Here is a 14,299-nt window from a genome sequence, read left to right as displayed (position 1 = left end):
AGAACCAGTCTTCTTATAAAAATCATATAGACAGAGTGGGGTACTAGAGGCAAGAGAAAACTTTTGAACCAACCTCACAGTCTTCTCAAAAACACCTTGCCCTTTACTCATCCTCCAGACATGTATTTGCTGCTAGAAAAGCTGTTCTGCCCTCAAGAAAAATTCCAGCTTTGCTAGACCTGCCAGGAAGAAGTACCTTTGCAAGTCCAAGTGGGCAGTATTGTGCTGGTTCTGTTTGGACCCAGCCCTTCCCTCACTTACTGCCAACTTACCATCTTGTCCCATCCACTTACCTCCTCATCCCTACCCTGATCTCCCTTGGCCTTTCTTCCAAGTCTTGGGGAGGAAAGGCAGACTTTGACACTGGCTGGGACTGTGCAGCAGATACCACAGGCAAGACTAGTCTGGGAAGCTGCAGAACAAGTAGTTACTGCCAATCTGTATGACTTAGGAGTAGCCACTAACACGCTGGTGGCGGTGCTTATGCAGAGGTGCTCACCTGAAGTGCATAGAAAGCATTTGCATGCCATCATGGCTCCATTCTTGGCAGCTCAGATGAGCCCACCCACACCACCAGAGGGGGAATATCCCTCTCCAGTACTGTGTGTACTGCCAAGGCTGGCCTAGGAAATTTTGTATTGCTCCTCGACCATCTCTTTGAGAGCACAACCACATTAAGAGGGATGGGAAAATCAGTATAGAAATTCGACCTTTTTTTCTGTCTGTAGTGAATTTATGAGGCTTAAAGAAGAGAAATAGGAGTTTCCCAAACAATATTGAAAACACACAAAGTCATAATGCTGACTACTAGAAATAGGCTGAACTTCAGACAGCGCTGTACAGAAGCTTCCACTGACTGCCATTCATTTGCTTACTTATCTTTTCTCTCACTGACAAATCTGTGGTATAACTGAACGCTTTTCTCTCCATTTACCCTGAAGTAAGTTAGCAAAGGAACAAAGAAAGACAGTGTAGTTGATTAATCAAGTTCATTTATCTGAGATAAGGAAATCTAGAAAAAAACAAAGAACGTCATGTAAATAAATGTCACCTTTTTTTCTTTTTTATTTATCCTTTATTTAGTAAAAGCACCCAAAGCTGCATTATATTAACACAAGTAATAAAGCTTTCATATTTTATTCCTACCAGTGCATTTCCAAGTCCAGGTGAAATGCCAGAAATAAGTAATGTTGCCATACCTTGAACACAGGGTGTAGAATCACAATGATACATGACTTACAAGTGAATCCAAATGTCATAAAATAAAAACTTGTAGTTTAAAGTGTGAAACCTGTAACTTAAGCAATTGAGGCCATTTCTATTTCCACAAAGTACCATAACAAAAACAGTGCCTGTAGGATAACATACTTCATCATACCTCTTCCACCACTTTATTGAATACTCCATGTTGGATGTAGAACTTACAGCTATAGTGTGTGTTGGCTACAATGCTACAATGAGAATGTGTACCGCTTGTATTACAGAAAGGAGTCATGAAATGAATGGACCTGTCTGCAGGTTTAACAAAATGGAACAGCAATACCATAAAACTGCACCACATGTGAATATTGTGAATGGTTAAGTTATACAGTCATTCATTCAAAAGTCCAAATATTTCAATGAAAAAAATGTATATAAAATGTAGTAAAACATAAATTACATTTAAAGGTCTGTACACGATTCATCCTGCAAATAGAAGCACAAAAACAGCACCTTGTATATTACTGCCTATTTTGGTCTTCTAAAGTTCAGAGATCATTTCTACTAAAAAGTCGGGAAAAAAACATGGTATCGCATGCAATCCAGCAGTAACTGTGGTAAATCAAGTAAGTCTGTAACCCCACACGAAATCCAACACTTTTACAATGTAGGAACACACATGTGGAGCCCTTTTCTATACTTGATAACCATTTAAAGTTGGATTTATTAAGTTAGTGCACACCTATAATATCCCCTACAATATCCCCATTTTTGGTTAACAGTGTATTAAGGCTGTTTGCTGTTGAAAATACACAGCAGAGAAGGAATACTTTCATCCACAAATGCAGTCAGATGATCTCATTTGGAAGCGTCTGTCAGTCATTCACCCAAACTGATGAAAGAAAACCGTCCTTTCTCTTCTCATGTTACTCCACAAGCTGCTGTGGATACTCTAGCTCTATGTGAGTTCAAAATCATTTGGATAAATTCACGGTAGAAAATTCCATCAAAGGTTATTTAACAAAAAAAAAATTCCACTTCTGCCTTGGGAAGGCCCTTTGCCACGAATTGCTGGAGGCTGGGTCAATACCCTGGGAAATTTCTGCGAGTGAAATTGCCTTTGCAGTCTATCCCTTGGCAGGCATTATCGATGGTCTTTCAAGACATGCTACTGGGCTGGGCCCGTGGTCTTACTCACCACAGGCAATTTTATGTTCAGTTTCCTCCTTTCCTTCTTATTGTAATACAAACACAGATCATTATTCTCAACTTAGATCTTCAGACTCAAAAAGCAAACAACAATCTTGTGTTCATTATGTTGAAAGATAAATACTACAAACTAAGCTGTCCATCACATCCAGGGCACTTCTTTGTGCTTAGAGCAATTCTGCAACCATAGCTGGATTCCTTTTTGTGTTGTTGGCCTAAGCATAATTCACTAACATTACACTCATATATCATGATATACATGATGTGCAATGCCACTCTGCAACATGTTGCACAGCAACAGTACATATTTAAAAAGCAGCTCCTCTCAAGAACTCTAGGACAGTAAAAAAGATTAAACCCAGCAAGTCTATACCACCATATTTGAAAAATCTGCTGGTGGCAATGGTCATTAGACCTGGTATGTCATTACTGCTGCACTTTTAAATGGATGTTGCTTTTTTTTAGTTTTGTTTCTTTGAGTCAGATCAAAATCACTCTACTAAGCCTAAGGATATACTGTCTCCGTGCATGGAAGTGACGTGGAATTCTTAGCAATAGGCCAAATTCCTTAGGCTACTGATTGAATTTCTGCTTCATCCATCTGAAGTGTGTCATTATCACCCAGCAATTCCGTTTCAGGCACCGAGCCCTCTTCCTCCTCCTCCTCCTGGACAGGGTTCTGGGCAATATCTTCTGTTCCATTGTGTGTGTCATCTGTGCCTTCTGACAGCAGAGCAGCCCTGTCAGCCACTGATGCATTGGAAGGTGCTGTTGTTACATAGCCTGTGCTGGTGGATCCACTCCCACTGTGGTGGGAGCCTGGCTTGGGAATGATCTGGGGAGGTATCTGCTGAGGAGCCATTTGCATTGGAATTTGGACAGGATAAAAATTTGGCAAGTAAGCACCATAGGCAGGCATTGGCTGGTAACCATTGACTGGAATGTAGAGCTGAGGAGGTGGGACCATTGGTCTCATCTGGCCTTTCATTTGTATGAACTGAGGTTGAGGGAAGGCTGGAGTTTTCTGCTTTGGTCCAATGTATCTAGCATTGCTGACATTGCTAACAGGGCTTGTGCTGAGAGAACTTGTTTGTGTGGTGTTGCTTGCCCCAGAAGTTTGTGCTGAGCTGTTGTAATTAGAAAGGTTCCCCCATGTTCTTAGTCTGTTATGTATATCTTTAAATCTTGGTCTTCTGTTGGGAAATTCATTCCAACACTCCAACATCAAAGTGTATATCCACGTGGGGCAGTCATCGGGACATGGCAAAACTTGTCGGTTCCTGATCATCTCAATGACATCCTGGTTGGAATAACCACAGTAAGGCTGCAGGCCATAGCTGAAAACTTCCCACAAGACAACTCCGTATGACCATATATCTGAATCAATAGAAAACTTGCCATACATAATAGCCTCAGGGGACATCCACCGGATAGGAAGAAGGGAATTTCCCATCAGTTTGTAGTAATCAGCAGCATAAACTTCCCTGAAAAGGCCCAAATCAGATATTTTCACATTCAGTTTATCGAACACTAGTATGTTTCTAGTGGCCAAGTCCTTGTGGACAACATGGTGGCTAGAAAGATATTCCATTCCTGCAGCTATCTGAGTCACAATGTGAAAAAAGTCTGCCGGTTCCAGAGTGGATTTTACTGTCTTGTCATCATCAGTGCTGCCAACATCCGAGTGGGGAGATCTCATCACCAAGAACTCATGGAGATCACTGTGGGAACAATAACTAAATATCATACTTACAGGTTGTTCCTTTGTCACTATTCCCAGCAAACAAACTATGTTTGGGTGCTGTAATCGTGATCTCATCATTGCCTCATGTTTAAATTCTTCCCGAAGAGCCAGTTCTGCTTTGTCTTTAAGTGTCTTAATGGCAACGGCTTGTGTCTGTTCACCTGGTGCTGTACCAAAGAGATGCCCCTTGTAGACTTTTCCAAACCTCTCCTCTCCTAGTTCTTCCATAAATCTCACAGTGGACAGATTAATTTCTTTAAGCTTAGCCTGAAATGAAGAAAAGACAGTCAGTAAAAAATATCACAACATTTTCTGAACATCAGGATCTCTTATTAAAGATCCCCAGTGGTTAGATCTCCAAATGGAACAAAAATAGGGCCAAAAGGATTTTTCTGGTTTTTTGTGTATTCACATCAGTATATTGATTTCACAATTAACCTTGAAATGAGTTACACTATTATCAGAAGTATAAATTGCATTATACTGCAGGATAATGTATAGAATTATTTTTATAAAGGAGTGGCCACACTTCCCGAAAGCTAAATGAATATTGGGTTCAGAGTAAATCTTGCAAGCAATGACATTATTAACTGCAGCTGTACTTTGCCTGCAGACCAGCCCCGAGCTGCCCAGGGGATGTCTGTCAGAAAAGCAAGGAGGCTGAGGAGGTGGCAGTCTCAGAGTGAACTGAGACATCCTGAGAATGGAAACATCCTTTCCAGCAGAAGAAGGAACAAAATCTCTCTCTTTCAGCTCTGAAGAACCAGATAATGCCCTTTCTTTCTTTGTTTCACTATAGGAATGGCCCCTGCCCATGGGCAGTAGTGAACAGTACCACTGCTGAGGAACCTTGAGCTAGCTTCAATAAAGACAGGGGTGGAAGAAGAAAGAAGGAATTTCTCTTTGGTACTTGGAGAAAAAGGTTGCAGATCCAAGAGTAGGAAATCCCCAGAGCCCTCCCTCTGCAGCTGGAAGGGAAAGCAAGGCAGTTTGTGATGGTGATGCAATGCATCTGTCCTGACCAGCACGGGATGGAGGAGTCCCTGACCAAATGAGGTGCAGCTGGCACAGCTTCACATACAGGGCACCACAGCATGAGGGAGCAGGGCAGGCTGGGAAGATGTTTTAGCAGGTGATTTGGGAACAACTTCTCATTTTAGTGTCCAATAGCCTATAGACTGGGCTGGAAAATTTCCTTCAAATGTTCAGATTAACTCACAAAATCATTGCAATTAGTTACAATTGGTAATATTCGTCAAATACTCTAAAGTTTCCTGAACAGATGTTGACAACTTCCAAAGTAAGCACTGTTTTTTAGAGCTTGCATCTTGTAAATGTTGTGATTAAAAATTCAACATTAGGTCTGAACAGGATTTTAGTTCAGAGATCAATTAGCTGACCTAGAAAATCCTATGCAGGAGCTGACATATGTAGACATGAGTTCAAAGCCATTTTCCTTTCACCATCCTTTGTGATTCACAGCCTTGGAAACATGTTGCATGCCATCTCAGCTCTCAACTCACTTATGGATCAGAACACCAGAGGTCTTGTGCTGAAGGATTAGAACAAGAAACCCCAGGGTGCTTCATGCTTTTAACAGGCAAACAGGCCACGTCATTACCAGGAGCAAAAATGAGCTGCAGGCTGAAGACTGGATCAGAAATGACCACTTTTCCAGTCACTTGGACTACAGGCAGAATGGCAATTGATGGGTAAGGACAAATGCCAATAAATACTGTGTACTGAAACTGTTGTCCAAGCTCAGGATTTCTAGAGACACCTACAAAGTGCCAGACCTGGTTTTCCCTGAAGTAGATGGCCTCAACACTATGAAAATTAGGTCCCTGACAACATGGCTCAATTTGAACACAGACAACATGAGATGCTGAAAATCACTGCACTTTGAAAATACCTGGGCCTAAGCAAACTGTGTAAGAAATACCTGTTTATGTTGATTAATGAGTGGCATTTCCATGTCTTGGCTGGGAGATGCCATCAGCTGGCGGCGCTGTGGTGTAGCAGCAGATGCCTTCTGCTTGTTTCTGCACATGCAGACCAGGAAGAAAAGGCAGGCTATCACCAGAGGGATGGCTATGCTGGGAACAAGGATGTAGAGGATTCCCATTTTGCTGTTGTCACGTGGACCTGTCAAGCACAGAAATGGTTATAGTAAGTATTTTTAAGCTATTTGATAGTAACACAAATGATTATTAATACTATATTTTTAATCAAAAGTAAACTATGCCCTGAAAACAGAAGTCACATTACTTTCTCTCCTTTCTTCATAATTTTTCATTATATATTTCAAAAAAGCTTGAGTGGACATAGCAATTGACAGTTTGAAGATAAACTAGGGGCCCCATATTTAATGTGTGGGCCATAACAGTATGTGATTAATTTTACTTTATTTTTGAGATTTCCAGTTGAGGAAACCATAGAATACAGACCAGATATCACTGCATTATCCTGTTCAGGGTATAAAGGACAAGTGAGCAATCTCCATCACAATATATAAACAATGTTCAATGTGACCCAGAACAACAACACAGTCTGACCCATTCTCATAGATTCAGTCATTTCATCAACATTTGGCCCATTCTTTACCTCTACTGGTGCTACTTCTGCCCAGAATAAAATAAGTTGCACTTCTCATTGGTAGAGATATGATTTGTTCTGTACTTAATAGAATTGCAGAGCTTTTATGTTAGAGTGAGAAAGACGTGAAAGAGCCACCAATACATCTAGGTCTGGAACCTTCCTAAAATATTTTTTCACTTAATACTTAGAGACTTTAGGAAAGCCTAGTGGTGTCAAAAATGTTCACTGGAACTGCCTGGGATGTTTTCTGTAACCTGTGGTTTTGCTATTTGTGGCAACTGCTTTCACCACAACCACGTCCCGGTGTTATCTTTACCCTACGGTACATGCAATGTAGAAATTTATTATAAACGTCAAATCATGTTACTGCAAAAAAGTGAAGTAACTACAAAATTTTGTATTAGTTCTGAGCAGTTTTAGAGATCCACGTAATCCACTTTTATGGCCTCCATGACATATCTGTATCTTGCCGCAGGAAGCATGCTTTTCTTCCTAATGAAGTATAGTATTAGATTAGCTGTCATATCCAGAGACACTGTCATATCCAAACACAATTACCAATGTGTGAAGTCCGGTATGTGTGTACACCAACACTGGGAAAATGAGCAGAACAATCTATCAGAGCTGTACTTTTTATTTTTGCAAACAGTTGTGCTGTATAGAGCCACTAGCAGCTACTGTAGGACTTTTCTGATAAGATCATCTGCTTTATGTACTTCAAACTGCTTTGTTTCTGCACTTGAAACTGTTTCTTTCCAACCAGGCATGGTGCTATATCTCCCTCTATAGGATTTGAAAATCTTTGCTGCCTGCAAGATGTCATACAGAGCAAGAGAATGTACCCTTGGAGCAGCGTGAGCAAACCAAGCACATACTGGTGATTTGCATGTGCAATCTGTCATTTGACAAGTCAACATAAAAACTGCAGCATCAAACTGAGACTTAGCTCAGACTAAGTAAGCCTCCAGTATATAATAAAAAATGGTCAGAATATCTTACAAACTCGTTCTCCAGAAAACATTAAACAATTACAACACAAAACAAAGTTGCTGCAAGTTAGACATATAGAAGTATAACCCTCCTAAGTGAATTTTACTTATAATAACCAGGAACATTCAAAATTACACAGGATTCAGAACAGTAGTAGGAGAAAAAAGAAAGAGAATACATACTACAAGAAGGTATGTCACACAGTTCCATGCGTACGTTTTTATTCTTTGTAAAACACCACGGACCATCCATTTGTCCTCCAGGATTTCGACAATATGCATGTCCTCCACCTAGCTCTGGAAATTGTGTGCTTGTCAGATCATGGTTGTGGGGACTCTGTGAGTCCCAGAGCTGGCAAGTGTGGCCTGACTTGGTAACACTGACGGTCCCTCTGTAGTCAGCTCCAGAGCCATTGTAGCATTGATGATCTAAAACACAGGGTTTGGGAAAATGTTAGAAAAATCAAAACAATCAAGGGACACAATGACCAAAACAGCTGAAGTCTACAGAACGTGTATGCAAACAAGTACCCAAATTTAGGTACCTTGAGATTTCATTAAATCTGTTCACTTTGAAATTTTAGTTCTGTATGTATCTGTACTTTTACACCCAGTTATTTCTGGATTATGTCCTGGAATGTCTCAGCTCTATGGTACACACATGGCTACTCTCAATTCTGAATTCAAATGGAGACTAAGAAGCATGTATGGACCTTTAGATACAGAACATGATAAGTTAAAGTAAATCAGAGATATGAATTTCCCTTCAGTAAAAGTCTCCAGATATCAAAAATAAAAACTTTTGGTTCTCATAATCTTCCCATTTTCTTCACACTGATCACTTGCTATAGAAATCAGTTAAAGCCTCATGCCTCTGTTTCCTTATTTTCATCTTTAGAAAGAAAGAATTCAGGATCTTCTTATTTTTAGAAGCATCATTTTCATATTTGCTAGACCCACATCTTTATTCTTTGTTTTGCTGCTATCCTCTCTTCATAATTTTTGAGTGCTTGTCTTCTATATGCATCATCTGAGCTGAATCATGCATTTTTGCAATATTACCTTCTCCATTTTTCTGTTCTCCCCTCTCCAACACTCAGGAATCCAGCTCTCTCAAACCCCAAAAATACTCAAGTTGCAGCTGTTCCATCAGTGGCAGCACCACTGGCTCTGAGAATCACAGACAACTTTCACCAGATGTTTTACTGATTTTGTTCTCATGCCTTTTGCTTGATATCTCCCTGTCTGATTTGTCTCTGTCATTGTATTCTCAGTTACTTGTGTTTCTCAACTACACTACATTATTTATATAAAAGCGCAGAACTAGTCTTTTATGTCTACCATTATGCCATGGCTCCTGCTCCTAACTGTGGATTCAGACAGAATCCACAGATAGTCAAAATAATCTTATTACACATTGTACTTTAAACATCTTTGGTCTCTTTGAGTTTTCTTATTGAACAATGTAGGGGGTTGTGATTAATCGCTATGAAATGGAGCAGTTAGAAAGACTGCATACAATTAGTATGCAGAACAGAACAGTCCTTCTACTTTTGAATGTAAATACAAATTCGTGATCAATACAAGATCAATGTTTTCACCCATCCCATTTGGGAAAAGAATGTATTTACCATTTGGGTAAAGGGGTAAAGGAAGATAATTGCACCCCATGTTCAATTTACAGGATTAATATTCCTGTGGGTTCCCATATAGAAAGAATGAACACTAGGTGGTTAGTTTCCTGACAGATCTTCCAGTGATGCTTCAACAAACTGTATGAAGTTAATCAATAGGTAAACAAAACTCTTAAATAGATATATGGGCAGGCTCACCCAAAAAGGCAAGGACTGAGCCAGGTGATGGCAACACTGAAAATCTGCATCAAATCAGCCAGGTGAATAGGAAGTTTTATAGCCCTGGGTGGTTGATATAAAACATTCTGTTGTACAAGCAGCATCCTTTAGGCTTCCTTGCCATCCTAACTCTACTTTACAACACTACAAGATTATGGTCAGTATTAACAAGATAAAAATGAGTAGTTCAGCACTTTCTTTACAAAAAGAATGGCTGATAAAGTATTGTCTCTCAGACACAATCAAAAGAAACATCAAGCTGTACTTTTTCCCAGTGATGAAACACATGGACTTACATCGGCTCAGTCTCTCCACAGGGATCCCAATTCTTATGCAGTTGGCCGCTTCCAAGGTGTCTGGTCGTGGGAGGTCCTCACACTTAGGCAACTGTAGCTGCATCAAGATGAGGGGGTTTGACCTAGCAATGTTGTACTCCTGCCTACAGAGATCATTCTCCAGAACTTCACATTCATCCCGGCACAGCTCCCGTGGCTTAGGGGTGCGAGAACGCTCATCGCACAGGGGAAACACAAAGTGGCAGAAGGAAGGTATAGCGAACTGCGAGCACTGGTCAGACAAATGCGTCGAAGTGCCAATCATGGTAAACGCAGCTGCAGAGGAACAAAAATACAGACGAGTATTGATTCATAGCATGAGAAAAAACTTAATTTTCATGTCATTTGTCTTGAACATCTTTATTCTTTCCTTAAGGGTCTGAAAGCCTATTGGCAAATGAGGTAATTTCTGCTGTAAAGGTGGGTTGACAAATGCAGCAAGAAAACCCAACATCCCAGTGTCCCTCTGACATCTGCACAGAGCTTGTAGGCCTCAGTTCCCAGAAATTACAGTTCCCAGTGCTCAGACTGCTGGCTAATTTTAACTTACAAGGATCAAAAGCAAAGAAAAGCAAGATACACCTGCCAGGATACTGGTATGTATTTCCAAAGTTCCTAATTACATAAAATCTGAACAAGGATTCTTCCTAACTTCTTCTTCTTGTAGACATTTTGATAAATAAGTGTTTTTCAAGGCTTGTCAGGCAAAAAGAAGTGTATCATTGATATTTGGGAAGACATGGCTTTAAACAGACATGAGAAGCCTAACATGCAGCATCTTTGTGGAAAATTAATGTAATCAGTCTCAGCATGCTGATCACATTAAGATGAATGTCATAATGAGCTAGGAATGTAATTCTTCCCTTCAGCTCTCAGCACCTACACGCTAACATTTAGCTCAAAATTTTCTTGCACATTGCAAAGGAAAGACAAATGTGTGTGTGCCTCATGTGTCTGCTGCTGAATCAACCTTTAAATGTAGGAACATTCACTCCCTCAGTAAGTCATCATTCATGAGTAAGAGTTGCTAGACTGCATGTTCCACCAACTCACACTGTAAAAAGAGAGGAAATGCCATTCAGAAGTCTATTTACAACCTACAAATAAAGTCTTTCTCTCTTGTCCAGCTCTCTCCTTTCAATCACCTATTTCCTGTAGACACATGGTACCACAGAATCTCTTCCTGAACACCAAATATGCAACAAGCAGCTGCAAATCTAGCTTTTTAGACTGTTTACACCTTTACTTATTTTAATTCAAAAATATTAATGCAGGAATACAACCACTTATCAGTCATACTGGGAACACTGCATGCAAGCAGACCATCAGGCCTCAAAGGATAGTTGTAACATATGCTTGTCGCAAAGACTAAAATGGAAAAAAGAAAACTGAAGGACTGAAGTAGTCACTCTCAGTTGTTTGAAACTCCACACTAAGTTTTGTGAAGGCATTGCATTACATAATTTAGATCATTGTGAGAGAAGAGTGCACAATTTACAATTATATCTTTATTTTGATGGAAGCTGCAAAAGCCAGCAGTACTGTGTGGTAGCATCTAAGGGGTTTATATTTTATTTATTAAACAGATGTTAAACAGCACAGCTGAGACCTTGGTAGCCAAACACATATACACAGGTCAGGCATCAGTTCTGTGTGCTATTCATTGTCCTTCCTATCTTCCAAGCCACATCTAAAGATTTTCTCCAGAAATGTAATTATTTTTTTAACCAAAGGTTGCTATTCTCACCCAATCACATGGCCAGGACCAAAAAGCACAAGGGGCCATGGAGACAAAGAATATATATTTCTCACAAGAGTACAGCAGGGAAATGAAACTCCAGAATGAAAATTCCCCAAAGATGTAACCTGGCTAAATGCTCCTTGAGTTGGACAGTAGGTGTCCCCACTTCCCATACACATTGCAACACACCATCAAAAACTGCAGTTAGGAGGTATGAGCAAAACTATCAGCAAAATCTCAGCAGCAACTATTCAGCTTTTTTCAACTATTTCCTTTACCTGACAAGTTACTGCAATTTCAAAAGTACCCTGTCATATGGGTATAGAACACCCAGTCTCACAATACCTGCTTTACATATAATATGGCTTACAAGAACCAATAATGCTATGAAATCCTCAGGGTACTTTTGCATAAGATGTCTAGTATGACCTTCAAAAGTATACCATTTGAAAATGCTATATTATTAACAGACTGTCATAACTGCCTAGCTAGGCACTGGGCAGCTCTATATGGTGTTCTCAGCATCTTCCTGAAAGAGAACATCAGGAATTCCATCAGGAATTCTCCTCAACTGCAAAACAGAGAGTTCCAACACCCTAGCTTTGGAAATCTAACAGAAAATTGGTAATATTAGGAAACCAGCAGGCAGGTCATCAGTGCCCATGTTCCATATCCCAGAAACAAGTACAGCTCAATCAATGAACATTTTCTGGGTAATTGTTGAGTTTGGTTTTGCTTTTTGAAGAGAACATTATGAACCTAATTCACAGAATTACAGATTTAGTAATTCCAGATAGTTAAACACTTCCATATTGCTGAAAAACATCCAAACAGGACAGAGATTATGTAGCTGGTGAAAAAAGAAAAAAAAGTATCAATATGTATTAATTAATAACATAATGTTTAAAGAGGCTGGAGTTACAACAGAGTACAGGAGAAGGGCGGGAGGAGAATGTGTTGTAATAGCATAAGTAAAGGTCAGGACCTGGATTTTGCCAGTCCCGGAATCTGGTCGCCATTTCAAGAACAGGAAAAAAAAAAGGACTTGGATTCCTGGATTAACAATGAATCTTCAAGGTAATGTCTTTAGGGAGTTAGAGCTGACAAGTGAAGTTAAACTCCTTTTGGCAACTAGTTATGCTGAAGTTGGAGAGTCCATTAGTGAGCTGTATCTGGCCAGATGCATATCAGCTCCTGCTGGACTGACCTAATTTGCTATACACTATGACAAACAGTTTGCTCTATTCCATGGTTTCATTTTGCTTGCTCTACTTTGTGTACATCAGAGTCACAGCTGCTAAAATCAGCTAGCTGATATCCAGTGAAGAAAATCCATGTTGATGTACAGCCCATTAAAAATCATTAAGGTTTTGGATGCATGTTTGCAACTCTGCACAAAAAGTACGTTCAGAGAAAGATTAAACATAGGCAGAGTACAGGAAGGTCAACTCTTGTTTTATATAAATCAATGTGAAATCCACACTCTGCCAGAATTATGCAAAAAGGAAAGAAGCCCAAGGGAAAGGCAACCATACACTTTTCAAGAAAATAAAAGATCAGTACTTTTACACTCTATCACAAAAGCATTTAAAGTATCAAAATCTTCTTTTTCAATCTATCATGCAAAAAGCTCCAGTATAAACTAGAAGCTGTTAAAAATTCAGTACTCTGACATTTCACTTAAGGACATGGAAGAAGCTTTACATATTACCACAGATACTCATCTTCCTTGCTCCAAATTTTACTAGATGCTCAAGTGGGAAACAGGCTCACCCCCTCAAAACCTTAATATAAAGATGTCTTCATCATTGGCTGACAAAACGAAAAGGATGATAGCACTGTTTTTACCTGAACTGGATACTTTTATGAATGTTTCTCCCTGCTAAAGAGATGTGTGAGCTTACCAGTAATTCGGTTTTCAATTTCCCCTTGCATCTGGAGGGAGTCCACATAAATGGTTCTGTTTCCAATGATCCGTGCACACGCAATTCCCCTATATGGCTGACAGAACCCATCTTCATGGTAATCTTCTCTGCAAAAGACATGTTAGGATTTCATATGCAGATGTCTCTCTGCTGCCAATGGATTTTTACAAAACATATTCTTATAAAAGTGGAAAAAACTCAAAATACTGTAAACCTGAAATTGTCCCATTCCTAAGGTGCAGCTTTTTCTTTCAATTCTCTCTTACCTTGGAAGTCTTATGAGGGATCCTGTAAACAGCTCATAACAGAAAGAAGAAAACAAAACCCAACATTAATTATAAAATAATAAACTAATAATGGAATTTGACAGATGGATCTCTTAAAAAGCCTTTAGACTGAGACAGCAGCATAGATCTAGTTACATGTCCCCATGCATTTTTGGCATCCAGCTGTACTCCATAAAATTAGGCAGTTTGTGCTCTTCTCCCACTTCTCTCTCCCGCTCTTCATTTCCTGTAGTGGATAGCAGAAGAGATCTTGCCAAGCTCGAATTAAAACATGGAATAAGAGTAATCAAGGCTATAACCTCTTTTCCTCTTCTCTCTAGTGAAAATCAGTGCCAAATTTCTCTTTCAACATGTATTTCAATATAGTTTTCAATTCAATGAAACTTTGGGCTTTTCACTCCCTTATATTAACATAAAT

At 39.6% G+C, this 14,299-nt stretch overlaps 1 protein-coding gene across 1 annotated transcript in view; it reads right to left on the bottom strand.

The window, feature by feature from the left end:
* Positions 1-1,041: 1,041 nt before the first annotated feature.
* The window catches only part of ROR2 (receptor tyrosine kinase like orphan receptor 2), a 144,867-nt gene continuing 131,609 nt past the window's right edge, over positions 1,042-14,299 (bottom strand). Inside the window, exons 5-9 of the mRNA XM_066569168.1 lie at positions 13,574-13,701; positions 9,890-10,204; positions 7,924-8,169; positions 6,096-6,298; positions 1,042-4,420 (exon numbers count right to left, since the gene is read on the bottom strand). Of these exons, the coding sequence (XP_066425265.1) occupies positions 2,978-4,420; positions 6,096-6,298; positions 7,924-8,169; positions 9,890-10,204; positions 13,574-13,701 (2,335 nt within the window). The 3' untranslated portion in view covers positions 1,042-2,977. The remainder of the gene's footprint in view (positions 4,421-6,095; positions 6,299-7,923; positions 8,170-9,889; positions 10,205-13,573; positions 13,702-14,299) is intronic.

The sequence above is a fragment of the Molothrus aeneus genome, chromosome Z (assembly GCF_037042795.1).
Source record: "Molothrus aeneus isolate 106 chromosome Z, BPBGC_Maene_1.0, whole genome shotgun sequence".
Classification (NCBI taxonomy): Eukaryota; Metazoa; Chordata; class Aves; order Passeriformes; family Icteridae; genus Molothrus; species Molothrus aeneus.
The sequence above is the reverse complement of the archived record's forward strand: the minus strand, read 5'-3'. Positions and strand labels throughout refer to the sequence as shown.